General features: G+C 37.7%; 1 protein-coding gene across 1 annotated transcript in view; it reads left to right on the top strand.

Annotated features, from left to right (window-relative positions):
- Positions 1-4621: 4621 nt before the first annotated feature.
- Positions 4622-18253, top strand: part of LOC129765838 (uncharacterized) — a 27477-nt gene continuing 13845 nt past the window's right edge. The window contains exons 1-2 of the mRNA XM_055766274.1: positions 4622-5744; positions 5829-6632. Of these exons, the coding sequence (XP_055622249.1) occupies positions 5561-5744; positions 5829-6632 (988 nt within the window). The 5' untranslated portion in view covers positions 4622-5560. The remainder of the gene's footprint in view (positions 5745-5828; positions 6633-18253) is intronic.

Raw genomic sequence — 18253 nt, 5'->3', positions numbered from 1 at the left:
ATTTCAGATACAGAATCTGGTAGATTTCAATAGTTAATTGCAATTTCCAGTTTCTAAAAAGAGAGTTTTAAGTATCAAATTTCAGGCTTCCGGTATAAGTATAAGTTCGATACGCGAATTTCAGGATTCGAAAACGTTAGATTCAAACAAATATCAGGTTCACGATTCCCAATCCGGATTTTCGTTTTCATATTCCCTTATTATAACTCTTATTCAGGTTTCTGTTTTGAATACAAGATTACAGATAGATTTTCACACATTCTGTATATAATTTTAATGGAAGTTTTTGGTACGGATTGATATTGTAGATCACTATTTATGGTATTCGTACTGCGGAGAAAAAAAATGTCGAAAAGAATGTTGATGGTTTACACTCATGCGCATATCTTTGGTAAGGAAGAAATTAAAAACAACATATGTTTTTTGTGAAAGTTTTGATTTAATGAAGACATAAAATTCTAGATGTAAGATTTTTGTCAAAAAAATTTTTTTTTGATTAAAAAATTACTTTATTATACTAGCTGACCCGGCGAACTTCGTCCCACCCAATATTATTTTTTCATATGAATCCTATCGAACATTCACGATTTCTTACCAAACGAAGGTTCGTGGGTTCAATCGCAGAACTCGCATATCTTTTAACGGGCTCTTTAAAACTTTCTTTTATTATAATTTTCCTTCTACTCCTACCAAAACTCGTCATTTTAATATAAATTAATTTTCATTTCTCCGTTACATGGAATACAGAAAAGTGAATCATTCATTCATTCATAATTTTTATTTTCAAATCGCGTCTGAGAAACTTTTGCCATTTTCGCTTCACATCAACGGAACATGAAGCTTTATTCCGTAAACGCGAAATCCAATTGAGCTAACAGCGATTCATTGTAGAACATACGGGAATTTATTTTATCACAAAGCTTTTCAAAAATATCGAAATTTCTTCTCACCATGACATTGATCTACAGGTAGAGACGAATACAACAAAATAAAGACAGTACGAATCGGACCATTCTTTCCTCGGGTTTTGTGCTTACCAACACATTTGACCTTCCATTTTTATTTATCTGGATAGAAAATATAGGAATCCGTTGTTTCGCCTGAGAATCCATTTCCACTTTCGAACAAAGATCGATTTCGTTAACGCAAACATCGAATGATTCAATTTTCCGAATTTTTCAACCTTCCTTCAGAGTTTTCCGAAAATTTTTCGATTTTTCTCTACTCTATATTGATCTACAGGAAAAGACGAATACAACAAAATAAAGGCGACTCAAATCAAACCATTCCTTCATCGGGTTTTGCGTTTACCAACATTTTATTTTCATTTTTATAAATATTTCTATAATCCATATTTTTTATTTTTTATTTTATACTAGCTGACTCGACAAACTTCGTCCCGCCCAAAATTTATTTTTCGTTATCACATTCACGTTTTCTTACTAAGTGCACCTTCATAGGTACAATCGCAAAACTGTTCATTGATTGATCTTCTAATCAACTCTTTGAAATTACCTTTTATTATAAAATTCCTAGTACTTCTACCAAAACTCGTCATTATAATATTATTATTAGGGGATTATTTTCAGACACGCGTCTCGTTCAAGATTGTCCAACCACTTGCAAATAACATCTTTCTCCGTTACATAGAATGAACACAGCCCTAAATCGAACAATTCCTTCCTCAAGATTTGCTCTAATCAAACATTCGTCGATCCATTTTTATTTATATCGATAGAAGAACCTATAGGAGTGAGTTTTATCACATTAAAATCAATTTCCACTTTCGAACAATGGAGGCGATCTGGCGTAGTGGTAACATCCATACCTCTCACGCAGAGATCACGAGTTCAATTCTCACTCCCGACATTCTTCCAAAAATGAAAGTAAAAGTGACGAACCAGCCGAAATGTGTTGAAAATCACTATAATACAGAAAAAAAAAACTTTCGAACAAAGATCAATTTCGTTAGCGCAAACATCAAATGAACTAACAACGCTTGTCACTATGAAATTGTAAAACATAAGGGAACTGAATTTTCGCAAATTTTCCCATTTCCTTCAGAGTTTTTCTAAAACTTTCAATTGCCATATTTGGTTGGAATATGTTTGATTGAAATATGTGTTTTAATTTTTTGGAATCCCCCCTCCATTCCAAAGGAGGGAGGGGTGCATCATCATAGAAACATTTCTCGTATCCAAAAACCCTCACATCCCAAATTTGGTTCCGTTTGAGTGATTGATTCTCGAGTAATGCAGCCCCCGCTTAGGGAGGGCTGTCAGAGGGTGTCAAACCACCATAGAAACATTTATTGCCCCCTAAAACCTTCACATGCCAATTTGAATTGATGGTTTTACTTGATGGTTTCCGAGCTATGCAGAAATTTGTGTTTCATTTGTATGGCAGATCCCCCGCCCCCCCTCCGAGAGGGGGAGAAGTGTCTACTCACCATAGAAACGTTTCTTGCCCCCCAGAACCTTCATATGCTAAATTTGGCTTCATTTGCTTGATTAGTTTTCGAGATATGATTAAATTTGTGTTTCATTGGTATGGCAGTCAATGCGCCATGCGGCCAAATTTCGTGGAACGTATCTAGGCCGTAAAGCGAGGTATGGGTGTATATTAGGGTGAGAATGAAAATGGTCATCTCGAATTCAAAAAAGATACCCCATAAAAAATGTTCACCACCTGGAAAAAACACCCTATGCAAAATATCAGCTCAATCAGACTTAAGAGAGGAGTGGCGCAAAGCGTTCAAAGTTTGAGTTTTTTGAAAATCGAAAAATCACCCAAGGGGGGAGGAAATCGGGGTTTTCGAAAAAAAAATTCTGATGCCAAATGTCTTAAAATTGCATGGAACGCCGACGTCGTCTCGATTTTTTTTTGGAAGAAAAATCGAGATAACTATTTTTATTGGCACCCAAAACCACACTGTTTGTTTCGTACTCAGATTGTCGATTTTTGACAATTTTTTTTTTCGAGATGACACCAAATCTGCGTTTCATGTAATTTTAAGACATTTGGCATCAAATTTTTTTTTCAAAAACCTCGATTTCCTTTACTCCCCCCTCGGGTGATTTTTCGATTTTCAAAAAACTCAAACTTTGACCGATTAAGCTGAAATTTTGCATAGGGTGTTTTTTCGAGGTGGTGAACATTTTGTATAGGGTAACTTTTTGAAATTTTAGGGTCGATTTTTTCCCATACATCCATTGGCACCCTAGTGTATATAGATCTTTGAAAACCCTCCTTGAAATTGGAGAGAAACAACAACTTAGACCGAGTGGTTACCATCACACATATCGTGAATTTTTTTGGAAATACCTACCAGGGAGCCACAAATAGTCACAATCACAAATCACAAAGATATTCTACCTTGATAAAAGTCGAAGTTGGGGGTCTCCGTAGCCACATTGGTTGCGCGTTCGCTTAGTAAGCGATCGATCGTGAGTTCAAAACTCAGGGCCCTCATTGACCATCTTTGTGTTGTAACAGAATAGGGTTATACCTATGATAAGGTTGACGTCCACGCAACAATCAACAGCGATGGAGATCGATCCACGTTCGAAATAAGATCGATTCATCCATACAACTGCTCTGCTCTGCAAGACACATCGGGCTGCTGTTCTATAAATAACTCAACAATGATCAATCAACTGTCTCCGCTGTCTGGTGGGCCAACTGGATAATGGAAGAACAGAAAGAATAATCTTACGCCTAAATGACTACTGTGTGAATGTACCATGTGTAATGGTATAGAAGAAATACTGGCGAATGGCAACTGTGTAATGTGCTAATTATAGATCTGATAACCATGTGACATGTACATGATTAAAATTCGGCTCTGTTACAGCTAAAATGCTAATGAGCCTTAAATAAATAAATGGGATAAAAAAAAAGTCGAAGTTGTTGTTGGTTGAACATATCAATATGAAACGTTCACAGATGTTTAGGGAATGGACTAGGCTAAAAATTTTAGAACTTACAGCGATATTTGCAGAACTACAGTGGAATTTGTAAAGCACTATGAAAATCCTGTTTTTGACCCTTTTTTGAAATCGATGCAAAAAATTTCAATATTTTTTTTTTCGTCGAAGTAATAAAACATACTTGTGCAGAATTAATTGGAGTTTTCAAAACTGCCTTTCGATTTGCGGTGCGATGGTTGTTTATTGAACGATTAATCATCAAAGACGAAGGGATAATTTCTCATTAAACCAAAATATCTCTGTGTGGGAAGGTCCTACAGGAACGTTCTTGGAACCAAATTAAAGCTGGTTGATAATGTTAATTGGATTTGCTATTGAGTTAATTAGCAAAAAATTTTGTTAGTCCAGAATATTCTTAAAAAAACAGAGAAAAATCGATTTTTCATTTCTTCTTGATATTGTTGCCCACTACACCTACACAACCAAGATAAAAATATGTACGTAAAATATTCTAATACCTGAAAGTTTTAGCTTCAAAATTCTGCGCCTCCCATCAATATGCGTTGATTTTTCACGAAGATACAGCATGTCAAAAATCACTCAAAATTATCGACTTCGCACTCTGTTCCTCTAATTTTTTTTATCGAGTGTATATGATATATCTGCGAACCAAAGGTTTGTTAATGCAAAAAACTGCACTTCCGGGCTTTCCAAGAACCTGGAGGGTGCTAAAAATTGTACACAAACTAACCAACTCTCTTACAGCGATGTAACCATTCGTGTGAAGGTGGGAATACTCCCAAAAAACTATCCAGTAGTTGAGCTAAGCACAGATCAACAAAATCTTATTGAAGATGCAATTTTTGATGCTGTTCTACTTCAGCGGAAAGAACAACTGAAACCAAAATTTGCCAATTGCACCTACAAACCAGGGTACATGATTATCAACTGTCTCGACAAACCTACGTCTGAGTGGTTGATGAAATTGGTCCCTTCCCTAGTTCCGTGGAAAGACGCGGAGCTTCTGGCTGTCGATGAGAGCAACATTCCAAAGCCAGACATTCTTGTTACAATCTTTCCGAAGAGTGTAAAATACGATAACAACATAATTAAAGCGCTTATAGAGAGCCAAAATAACAACATCAACACTGACGCGTGGAGAATCCTAAAACGCTCAGTGATCAATAATTTGCACATCGAGTGGGCACTCACGGTCGACGGAGCATCAATGAAGACGCTAGTTAACCGAGGCATGACCATCAATTATAAATTTGGGCAAATTTCGTTCAGAAAATCAAATAGAAGTTCAGGCAAACCCAAAACAAAAGACCCAGAGGTCTCTGATGAAGGGAAGAATCCAAACTCTGGACAAACGGGCTCCACTTGTTCAGACCTAGAGGGCAAAACCAAAGGCGTCAAATGCGTCAGCGGTATACAGAACTCAGGGTCAAACAAGATCAGTGCCTGTTTGTTCCAGAGGGAGAGTTCAAGCACTTCATCAAGAAGACCTGAAATCACTGCTGGCTGTTCAAAAAGCTTCAATGATACCACTACGAATGTTCAGAAGCAGACCAGCACAAAGACAATTGGAAGCCACTCCAATCAGAGGGATAATCTCATGCCCCTGAAGAATGGTAACCAACAAAACCCACAAAATACAGAATAATGTAAAACTCATTCAGGTGAACCTTCACCACGCCAAGGGAGCAAGTAGTGTCCTATGCAGAAGGTTCATTCACGAGAATTTGGACGTGGCTCTTATTCAAGAGCCTTGGTTCAACAATCATAGAATCCGAGGAATTTCTACACCAAAAAGTAAGCTCATTTACGATAGCACACAAACTGCACCAAGGGCAGCAATTCTTCTACGGGATAACATTGAACATGTACCCTTTACAGAATTCATCAATAGAGACATCGTGGCAATACAATTGGAGGTACCAACGACCCGAGGGAAAACCGCCATCATCATCGCATCAGCTTATTTTCCAGGAGACAACGTTGAAATTCCCCCATTAGAAGTTGCTGCGTTGGTTCAACACTGTAAATTGAAGAACAAACAATTCATAATAGGATGTGACGCTAATGCCCATCATACGGTCTGGGGTAGTAGCGACGTCAATACTAGAGGTGAGTGTTTGCTTGAATATTTAATGTCGCATAATATTAACATTTGTAACCAGGGAAACGATCCAACATTCGTTAACTCAGTTAGACAAGAAGTTCTTGATCTAACACTCTGTAGCTCTAAATTATCAGATACGTTAAAGAATTGGCATGTGTCAAGTGAAGAATCGCTATCTGATCACAAACATATAATGTTTAATTATAATTCAGGAGATCTTCTGATAGAACAATTCAGAGACCCTAGAAAAACAAACTGGGATATTTATCATTCCAAACTTCTCGACAATAATTCGATGTCATTGAAAATTATTTCTTCCACTGAACAGCTTGAGCTAGTTTCGTCGGAATATGGAACCAATATTTCATCAACATTTGAAGAAAGCTGTCCACTAACGCGGAAAACATCAAGTAAGGATGCATCTTGGTGGAACAAAAAACTCGAAAAGCTTAGGAAATTATCTAGAAAACTTTTCAACAAGGCAAAAATTACTTCTAATTGGACAGAGTACAAAAACTGTCTAACGGAATATAATAAAGAAATTCGCAAATCCAAAAGAAGGACTTGGAAGCTCACTTGTGAGCAAGTTGAAAACATACCTGCTGTAGCAAGACTCCATAAAGCCCTCTCAAAGGATCATACCAATGATCTTGGTAGTCTAAGAAAAGAAAATGGACAGTTCACAACCGATTCTCAGGAGACACTTAGTATCATGATGGAAACACACTTCCCAGGATCAATCCAAATGACTTCGGGAAACGCACAGGTCCTCAATACAGCTCAATCTTGTCCAATCAGAGACGAGAATAGAGCTAATGAAATGGCTAGGGCGGTCTTTACGAAGTCAAGGGTTGAGTGGGCAGTGGATTCCTTGAAGCCCTTTAAATCTCCAGGACCAGACGGGATTTATCCGGTGCTGTTACAAAAATGCAAGGATATCACTGTCCCTCTTCTAACGGAGATGTTTAGAGCTAGTATGGTACTAAGCTACATTCCTAGTAAATGGCGAGAAGTCCGGGTTATATTTATTCCCAAAGCTGGCAATCGTGACAGGACAACTCCCAAAGCGTATAGACCAATTAGTCTAACATCTGTCATCTTAAAAATGATGGAAAAGATTATTGATCTCCATATCAAATCATCATATTTGAACAGGAGACCATTAAACAAATCTCAATTTGCCTATCAAGCGAATAAATCAACTGAAACAGCGCTTCACACGTTAATTTCAAAACTAGAGAAGTCTTTAGACGCAAGAGAAATCTCACTTACAGCTTTTCTTGATATTGAGGGAGCATTTGATAATGCTTCACACAATTCTATAAGTAGAGCTATGAAAAAATGTGGTTTTGACATGTGCATCTCCAAATGGATACATGCTATGTTAGCCAACCGAATGATAACAGCCAAATTAGGAGGATCAACTCTAACGACGAAACCAACAAGAGGCTGCCCTCAAGGAGGAGTTCTGTCTCCTTTGCTGTGGTCTCTTGTTGTTGATGAACTTCTCAACAATCTGACCAACCAGGGGTACGAAGTCATTGGATTTGCCGATGACATAACTATTTTAGTTAGGGGTATATGTGAGCATACTATTTCCAACAGAATGCAGACAGCCCTAAACTACACACTCAAATGGTGCAAACTGGAAGGACTCAGCGTCAATCCTTCTAAAACAGTTATAATTCCATTCACCAGGAAAAGAAAGTACAAGATTGCAAATCTTAGATTAGGAGGTGTACAATTGGAGCTTTCCAAACGAACAAAATATTTAGGTGTCATACTTGATCAAAAGCTAAACTGGAACGACCACCTAGAGTATGCTATTTCTAAAGCCCGAACTGCTCTTTGGGCATGTAGTAGTATATTCGGAAAAAAATGGGGTCTAAAACCGAGAATGATTCACTGGGTATACTCGGCAATTGTGAGACCCAGGTTAAGTTATGCTTCGTTAGTGTGGTGGCCTAAAACAACACAAATATCAGCTCAGAAAAAGCTTGATAAACTACAACGTCTGGCATGCCTATCAATAACTGGAGCAATGCCCAGTATTCCTTCCAAAGCCCTAGATGCTCTTTTATACCTTCTACCCCTGCACCAATATGTGCAACTTGAAGCGGAAAAAGGTGCTCTTAGGCTTAAACGTACGAAACAATTCCAACAAGGAGATCTTAAGGGGCACTTGCAAATCCTGAAAGATTTTCAACTGAATCCTATATTAATCATGAACGAAGACTGGATGGAAACAGAGACTAACTTCAGCGTTCCTTTCAAAGTGATTGAATTCAATCGCAGCGTATGGGAAGAAGGTGGTCCAATAACTCGTCCGGGATCACTCGTGTTTTACACAGATGGGTCAAAAATTGGAAAATCTACAGGAGCTGGGATTACTGGACCAGGGATAGATGTCTCAATTCCAATGGGACAGTGGCCTACAGTTTTTCAAGCAGAAATACATGCTATTCTAACATGTACAAACATTTGTTTGGCTAGGAAACACAGGTATGCCAGTATCTGTATTTTCTCAGATAGCCAAGCAGCTCTAAATGCATTGAAAGCATATACTTGTCAGTCAAAGCTAGTTTGGGAATGTATTCTTTCTTTAAAAAAACTAGCTGTAACTAATGACGTTAATCTATACTGGGTGCCTGGTCACTGCGGTATAGAAGGTAATGAAAAAGCTGATCTTCTAGCAAGATTAGGATCTTCAACTAAATTCGTCGGACCTGAGCCATTTTGCGGATTATCTACATCCTGTCTGAAATCCGAGCTCAAATCCTGGAAAATATCGATGATTGAAGCCAACTGGAGAGCTCTATCAACATCACGACAATCAAGATCATTCATTACACCTTGTAATAGAATAACACGCAGCCTACTCAGCTTGAATAAAGCCGATCTGAGTATGTTGACTGGGCTATTGACCGGACATTGTCCGAGCAGGTATCATCTCAAAAAAATTGGGAAAATAACGGATGATAAATGTCGTTTCTGCAATTTTGATGCTGAAACTTCGGAACATTTACTGTGTCAATGCAGTGTATTGATTCAGCAAAGACTGCGGATTCTTGGAAAGGGCATTCTTATGCCTAACGAGATATGGTCTGCTGAACCAAAAAAGGTAAGAAACTTCTTAAAAGAAGTCATACCTTCTTGGGGGGAGATGCAAAGTCCTAGTGCGACTATCACTTATTCCTTGAGTGATGGAACGAACTGACAGCGCATATATAGTAAACTGGAGTGCACCACAATAGATCAAACTAATGGTCGCAGTGGTTCAATGCTCCTACAGAAGAAGAATATGAAATAAAAATGCCAGTCAATGGAAGCTGAATTTTACCACCGGCGTGTACAATTAGTGGACAATCTAACGATAATGTGTCCTCAGGTGCGAACGAATTTTCTGCGTAACAACAACCAGTCTTGTTGAATTCAAGTAAAGCAAACCAAATTCCATCATCGTAATCCGCAGCAACCCAAGTCGACATACGGAGTGGCGTTGTTTGCATTTTCGGTTATGCTTTCGGCTGGAGAATAATTCTCGAGATCTAACCCCTTTAGGAGCAAACCTCGAAACATATACACAAAGTAGCAGCAAAGCACATTCGGCGTTTTGCTAGTTTGCCTCAGCCGCATGTAAAATCCCAAGGCAAATATTTGCTCTCATCATATCCTTTGGTGGCTGCTCTAGCTGCTCTGCTTGTGTCTCTTCCGGGAGGAGGTGGGAGACAGATTTAGTAGGTCGGATTATAGGCTGAAATGAAACGCGTTCCGCTGACTTTTGCACAATTTCAAGGGGAGAAATTTTGCATTTAAATGCGTTTACGGTTGGATGGAGATATCGCACGGTTGCCCATCTTCGAGGGAAATCGTATGTGCGTATCGTCCAACTACACCTCCTCGCACAGGTATGGTAAGCTATCCTCTTTGGAAAGCTTCTCCGAAAAGGATCACACACTTCAATCGACAGAGATTTTGCTTTGAACGTTTCGATTCGATAAAAACCGGCGCTGAAATGGTATCGATTCGTAAACATTATCGCAACATATGTATTTGATTATTTGCCATAATGCCCCCATGAATCCAGCATTCTCCTCCATTACAAGTCGCCATATTCGTCGCCGACTAAGAATGTCCATTAGAACTCACCCGCGGCGCCAATAGCTGCACGAAACCAAACAATGATGAATTAATGATATCTATGACAACAGCAGAGAGGCTTATCCAATATTTGCTCTTGACGTAAAGGCGATGTAGGACAGGACAGTATTCTACTGATCGATCTGCGGTTTCCGTGGTTTGCTCCCCTCGGCCCCTTGGCCGAGCCGTGGGCCGGCCTACATATTAGCAGTTAACGACCATCGATAGAGATGATAGACGCCGTCGGGGTCCATTGTGGTAATGCTTGTTGTGCGTCTTTGATGTTGAAATTTTACAGTCTTACGGTGTATTCTTTGATGCGCCACCGCCGTGCATTAGAGTGCCAGCCACCCCTCACACAAATGTTCTCCGATCAAACGCCACCAAAGCAGTGCCTCCGGGTTCTAATTGTATCAACATCGTCATCAATCCTGTCAGCAAATTTGCCAATATAAGTACCCATTACGAGCACTTCTGGCAGAACGACTGGGTGCATTTTAACACTGAGACAGTTCGGAGGGAAGTGATGCGAAATTTAAAAGTATGAAAACGATTATTGGAATCGAGAAAATGAACATAACATCCATATGAACAATGTACAAATTCAGACGAAAATTTCCGATGAGAAGTAAATGGGTATTCGACAAAAAATAATTTGATTAAGATTAGGACGACCGACCGACTATTTGAAACACATTCTTCTAAGGTACCGTGCATATATTACGTGACATGTCCGGGACAATATAATTCTAGGCCAAAAAATTGTGAAATTACTCTTCACCATTTTTTAATTCAATTATATTTGTATCAAAACATTTTGTGCATTTCGCCGGAGAGTATATTATTTCCACTTTACCTTTGTTTTCTGTTCTCATCCTACCCGTGGTGAGCTCTCTCCTTTTCACTCGCTCTTGCACGAGAGTATTCAAGTGGAGAAGATATCACAAATGACATCTTTTATGCTCTCGCCCGGTGCAACGCACATTGAGCGCCACCAATCCACACAACAGATAGGCAAGAAGCAGACAAATATTTTATTTTTTATATTTTTCACCTTTTCATTCTCTCAATTATGCATGTTGCTTCGCAATGGTGTTGATTAAAAAAACTTTTTTGATAACCTTGAAAAGGACCGATGGTTTGCGTGCATTTTTAAGCAATCCTCTTGGACTTTTTGAAAACCAATTACAAAATTTTAAAATGTAATCTCAGGCTTGAAGAAATTATTGACTGTCCGCTCGAATATAAACGGTACGCCACAGTCGCAGTGAACCGTTCACCGCAACGGCTCATTGCTACTGACTTTATTCATATTGTGTTAATGTGGAGAGGTTTTAAACTTTTCAGTTCATTCATTTCTAGAGCAAAGTAAAAAACTATGTATGGGTTATACCTATGATAAGGTTGACGTAGGACTACCGTTGGCTTAGTAATCAATTGTATTTCTTCAATTAGCAATAATCCCACCTCTGATGTTCCTCATTGGGTACGATATCGCCGCTTCCCAGAGCTGCCTTTTGTGTGTATTGATTAAGTTATTGATTAAACTAGTAAAAAGTATTGCCGACTTGAATGTATCTGCAATGCCGATTTTCCCAACTTCATGGTTCCGAAATCTGTATTGAGAAAACACATTCCGGTTTTTTAAAGACGCAAACAAGTACAAGAGTACCCGCAGCTCGCATCTGTTTTGCAATGCCGATTTCCCCAGGCTTCATGATTTTGAAGTCTGTGTTAGAGAAACTTTCCAATATGCAAAAACGCAAACGAGTACAAAAGTAACCGCAGCTCGCATCTATTTTGCATTGCCGATTTCCCTAGGCTTCATGGTTTTGAAGTCTGTGTTAGGGAAACATCCATCCATTCCAGCGATCGTACCTCAACCGTTGCGCAATCATAACTGAGTGGATTTCCGAGCGGCATTCGCTTATCTACCGATTGATGTGATCTCAATAGCCTGTTTTGGAAGCAATTTTCAGGCTGTTGAAACAAGTTTTTGGATCAAAAAGTAACAAGCATATAACGCGTAGACATTTTATCTTTCGAATGCAGTGTTTATCATACCATTTCGTTCAGTTGTTTAGGAGCTATTAACGCTCAAAATTTAACTCTCCGGCGTAACGCTTTCGTTTTTTTAAAGTTCGCAGAATTAAAGAAAAAAATCATACAAATGAAACACAAATTTCTGCATAACTCGAAAACTAATCAAGAATAATTTGGGATGTAAGGGTTTTTGAGTATGAGAAATGTTCCTATATTGGTGTGACACCCCTCCCTCCTCTGGAATGGAGAGGGGGTTCCATAAAAATATTACTTATATTTCAACCAACAATTTTCCAACCAAACATGACAATTGAAAATTTTCGGAAAACTATGAAGGAAAAAGGGAAAATTCGGAAAATTCAATTCCCATATGTTCTACAATTACATAGTGACAAGTGCTGTTAGTTCATTTTATGTTTGCGCTAACGAAATTGATCTTTGTTCGAAACTGGAAATGGATTTTAATGTGATGAAACGTACTCCTATATCTTCTTCTATCTATACAAAAAAAAAAAAAAAGAATCGCCAGATGTGCTGATAAGAGCAGAACTCGAGGAAGGAATTGTCCGATTTAGGGCTGTCTTTTTTCTATCATATTTTCTGTATAAAACATTTATTCTATGCAACGGAGAAACATGTTATTTGCAAGTGGTTGAAAAATCTTGAACGAGAATTGTGTCTGAAAATAATCTGATGTTATAATGATGAGTTTTGTTAGAAATACTAGGCATTTTATAGTAAAAGGTAAATTCAACGGGGTCATTTAGAAGATCAATCAATGATCAGTTATGCGATTGGACCCATGTACTTGCTCATAATAAGAAAACGTGAATATTTGAAGGTATTGATAACAAGAGAGAGTGCTCAAATCTATTAACGAAAAAATCCATAAAATCCATGAAACAATGACTGTGCAATAAATACTCCGAAATGAACTTCTCTTCGTGACTCTAACGATTTTGAATTTTTCAATCTGTACACAATATGTTCATGAAAGACGTGATCCTACGTCAAAACACAGCGGCTACGCACGTACAGCTACACGAATTTGTTTCCAGAAGCGAATGGCAGGGAATTCGAAAGAGAAAACTTCATTCTGAACGGCTGTCGGTTGCTCGCGTTTCGTGTATGCATACTATTTCTTTATTCACTCATTATCCACTATTATTTACTCATTACTGGCTATGAAATACTGGTTGTTTCGATTCGGTACATTTTATTTTGTGTCGTATATTTCTGTATAGAGATACATTTCAGTATTTTTGTCTTTTTTCAACTATCTTTCTGTTTTTTACTGTATTTGAGTATTCCTGATTTTTGTACTTCGGTATCTCTGTATTTTTCTTCATTTATCTGTATTACAGATATTTTGTTCTTCTTTATTACTGTAGTTCTGTTTTCGTATATTTCAGATTTAGCCCTTCTGTCTTTCAATTTTCTTGCCTTTCTGTGTTTCCGAATTTTCTCTTTTTGTTTCAGTCTCTGTGCATTTCTGTCTCTGTATTTCTATTTCTATATCTTTCAGTAATTCTGTCTCTTTTGTCCTATTTGTCTTTCTGTTATTTTGTTTTCAGCCTGTTTGTCTTTCGGTTTTTCTGTACTTTTGTATTTCTATATTCTTGTATTTCTGATTGTTGTCCTTCCGTCTTTCTGCCTTCCTTTTTTTGTCTTTCTGTTTCTATGTCTCTTTTTGTTTCTGTTTTTCTGTCTATCTGTATTTCGGTATTTCTGTATTTCTGTCAGGAATTTCTGTTTTTCTGTCTTTGTGTTTTTACGTATTTTTCTGCTACTGATTTTTGTTCTTCTGAATCTATATATTTCCTTATTTATTTCTATCTGTGGGTATTTCTGTATTTCTGTCCTTTTTTTATTTTTGTATTTCTATATCTCTGTACTTCTTTATTTTGCATTTCTATATTCCTGTGCTTCTGTTTTTTCGTTTTCCCATAGTTTTGTTTTATGAAAAATCAATAATCACCATTTGGAAAAAAAGGCCAAAAAATGAATTTTTCGAACCACCCTAAAATGGAAATAGGCACCCTAATGGAAAAATAAAAAAAATATGTTTCCAATATTTTGATATAAAACAAATATACCACTTTTCAAGAAACTCTGAGAATCACTATGGGCCTGATCACGAACGTCACTTCACGGTGAAAACGAAAAGAATTGTATGCGATTTGTATGCATTTCATTCCGTTTTCACCGTGAAGTGATGTTCGTGATCAGGCCCTATATCGGTTTGCCATGGGATGGCTGTATTTCTATATTTCTCTAACTATCTTTCTATTTTTACTGTATTTGTGTATTCCATGATTTTTGTACTCCTGTATTTTTTTATTTATCTGTATTACAGATATCCCGTTCTTCTGTATAACTTCGTTGCAGTATTTCTGTTTTCGTGTATTTATGAATTTTGCCCTTCTGTCTTTCCATTTTCCTGTCTTTCTGTGTTTTTGAATTTCTATATTACTGTCTCTGTTTCTGTCTCTTCTGTACTTCTTTATTTCTGTATTTCTGTAGTTATAAATTATATTTTTATTAAATATAGTCAAGTTATAGTTAGTTATAGGCAATGTTGCCACACGTACAGATTTATCTGGAAAGGTACAGATTTTTTTCTTTTTTCGTTGTTGGTAAATTCTGTACGGTACAGACTACAGATTTTCATCAAGAAGTACAGATTCGTACAGATTTTTTCCGCGTGGGAAATTTCTTGACTAATTGACTAATTGACTAATGACTAATTGAGATCAAAACATTTGATTAAACATCGTGACGGCAACTCGAAAATTTTAATAAATGATAGTATACAATTTAGATTCAGAAAAAATATGTATAAGCATCAACACACGAATGACTTGCAAATATAAATGCAGTATTTGTGGTAAATTATTTTGTTATTGTTTTCATGCTAATAAAATAGACTTTTCTCTACAACGAATATTGTCGATGGTACAGATTTTTCGAATAAAAAGTACAGATGAGAAAGATTTTTAACCCCTCTGTTACAGATTTAAATGTGGCAACACATAATCTATTTAGACCTAAGTTTAAAAATATTCTGCTAGATGATGACTCTTCATCCTATTAAGCCAAATTGAATAAACGAAAAAAAAAATAAAAACAACCTATATGAAGAGAAGTTTCCAGTTTTCAGGAGAAAAAAACTCAATTTTTTCTGTCGAACGCTGTAGGGATCGATATCGTGTATAGTACCAATCAAACAACTTCCAATTTATTCTCGTGAGGAAAGTTACGATAGTTACGAGTTACGAGTTAAGAACTGTCAAAATGGAAGTCAACAAAAAGTAAATTTCGTACATTCCACAGGTTCTATCTATGAAGACGAACACACCAGCCAGGCAACTGAAATTGTGAACAGAGTTTATGGTCACGATACCGCAAAAGCTAATTATGCATAATTCTAGTTTCATCGACACTGTTCTGATGAACATTGGACAAAAAATCGATTGAACTACTTTATTAGGCTTCGTTGGAAAATTTTTGTACCTCACCCTTACCTGCCCGGACCTGGCATCTTTGCAGGTTGAATTTTGCAGGTTCAAAATTCACCTCAGTTCGGGAAAGCTGACTGTCCCAATTTTTTGGTCCACAGCGAGCGAGATTTTATATGAACTAAGCATGATGGAATTATCAATAGAATGGTAACAAGTCATTGAGAAGACTGTGCTTGTTTGACCTGAATCAGATTATTCTAACGTTACGTAAAATAAGGAATTAGCAGGTAGGAAATAGAAATCGGGACTTGGGAAATACGGGTAAGGAATTGGGACATAGGAAACAAGAAACGAATAACAAAACGAAATTGAAAATAGGAAAAAACAGTAGGAAATAAAAAGAAGGAAAAAAACAGTAGGAAATACAAAATAGAAAATAAGATTCGTGTTTCCTATTTTCTATTTTGGGATAGGCAATACGATATTGTAAATAGAAAATAAGATATAGAAATCAGGATCTAGTAATTAGGGAATAAGAAAAAGGAAATATTAAATAGGAAATAAGGAATTGGATTTATTGCATTTATTGGATTTATTGATTGAAAACTGGGAACAAAAAATATGCATGAGTACTTAAGAATGAAGAGTTAAGAATTAGGAAATAGGAATTATGAAATAGGGAATAGGAAATAGGAAACATTCGGCTTTCATTTATGGATTCTTGTTTTCAGTTTAGATTCGATTAGGATGCGTTAAATGAAATGTGAAAAAATGAAATGAAATGCACATTTGATTTTGCCACTCAAATGAAACCTGTTATTTGACAATGGACTCTTAATAATTTCAGGTTCTAAAATACGTTCCAATATACCAGCAACACTGGAACACCGAGCTTTCGTTTTCGTTGCTGCCTTCGGTCCCTATTTTACTGTCAGCACTTACTGCAGAACTGTTCACCAAAGGACATATGTGCATAATGTGCAGTCTTTACATCAACAATTTTCAGTTACACTCGTCTCTGCTACTCTCGCTCTCTTGCCCTCTTTTACCCTTTCCTACAACTCTTCTCGACTCGCCTCACATACCATCTGCATAACTATCCAATGTGTCAAGTACTCGACTGGGTCCCTGCTGCTGCTGCTTACGATGAAGATGTTTTATAATTGGTTACATGTCTGCGCGTCTTCTCAGGACAGAATGCATCTCTGCCCGCAGTAATGGATAGTGCACGAGAGCTCCAAAGTGTCACCAATCTCGTTCTCGGACTCTCGGTTCGAAATTAACTACTCGGACTTAATGTAGAGCACGGGGCTCTGTTTCAGTCTGACACCCGAAGCGACCGCCGCTAGACATTGTTTTCAACCCGTTTTCTAAGGTCTTCCAGCCAGAGAATGAGAGGGAGAGAGACAGAAAACGTATCGATTTCCTTAGCACCACTTCCACAATATCGGCCCCACTGGATGGTGGCGGGAGGGAAGGTGAGTCTGAACGGAATTTTCCTGCGGTTTCACGTTTTGTGTGGCTTTGTGATGAAGAAATTAATACGATTTTAATGCAGTGCCATTGGTCGGTGTGGTTGGATTGAGAAGTTGGACGTGGGTGAGTGGGTGGCGCATGGTGATGCTCAAGGGTGGTTAAACGAGTTTCACGATATGAGACCACAGGGAATGCGATGCGATGCGGTCGGTGGAAACATAGTGACTCTGACTTTGTGCTATCGATTTCCGCAACAAACTTTCCGAGCAAAAGCGAATCGACCAGACACGTCGTTGGAAGTGGTCCGGACAAATCCAAGAAAGCAATTGTTTTGCTGTGTGTTGTGTGTGTGCATTTATTGTCGGTTTGCAGCGCCGTGGGAGATCGGTTTCCCGCGCGGTGAGTGCTTTTAATGAGAACAGAAAGATTTCCCGAATAGGAAAACTAGCGCCCCAGGGACGCCCCTCCTCAGGCAAATTAAAATTGCGTTGCACAATGGAATCGCTGAGCTAATGAGTGATTCCATCCAGCATGACCTAAATACAATCGCAATTTCTCCTCCGCGACCATCTTTGGTTTTGATGAAACTTATGAAACGTTTTTGGCATAGGAGACTAGTTATTTTCCACGGAGTTATCCTGACAAGTATTAATTCCTGGCTAACGAGTATTTATTTATTTTGGGATAAACTTGATAAAAAATATTCTTCTCAAACATTGCATAAACATAAACAGACAGAAAAATGAGACTAAATAAATTTTTCCAATGCTGAAACAATCATATTTCTTCGACTGCTTATTTGGAAATCTGGTTGCATTTTGACGGAAAAATTTATTCAGTATATTAACTCGTTCCTGACTAGCGGACATCGGATATGTTGGCGATCTTCTAGTGCAGCGGTACTCAACCTTTTTTTCATAGGGGCCACAAAAACGTATTATTATTAATTCGCGGGCCGCAAATAAATAAATAAAGAAGAATGATCTCCACGACCAAGAGCCACGCATTGTTAACTTAGAACTACAAAATCATTGCCGGAGAGGAAAAATCGAAGTAATTTATTAATAAAAAAATTTGAT

The sequence above is a fragment of the Toxorhynchites rutilus genome, chromosome 2 (assembly GCF_029784135.1).
Source record: "Toxorhynchites rutilus septentrionalis strain SRP chromosome 2, ASM2978413v1, whole genome shotgun sequence".
NCBI lineage: Eukaryota > Metazoa > Arthropoda > Insecta > Diptera > Culicidae > Toxorhynchites > Toxorhynchites rutilus.
The sequence above is the reverse complement of the archived record's forward strand: the minus strand, read 5'-3'. Positions and strand labels throughout refer to the sequence as shown.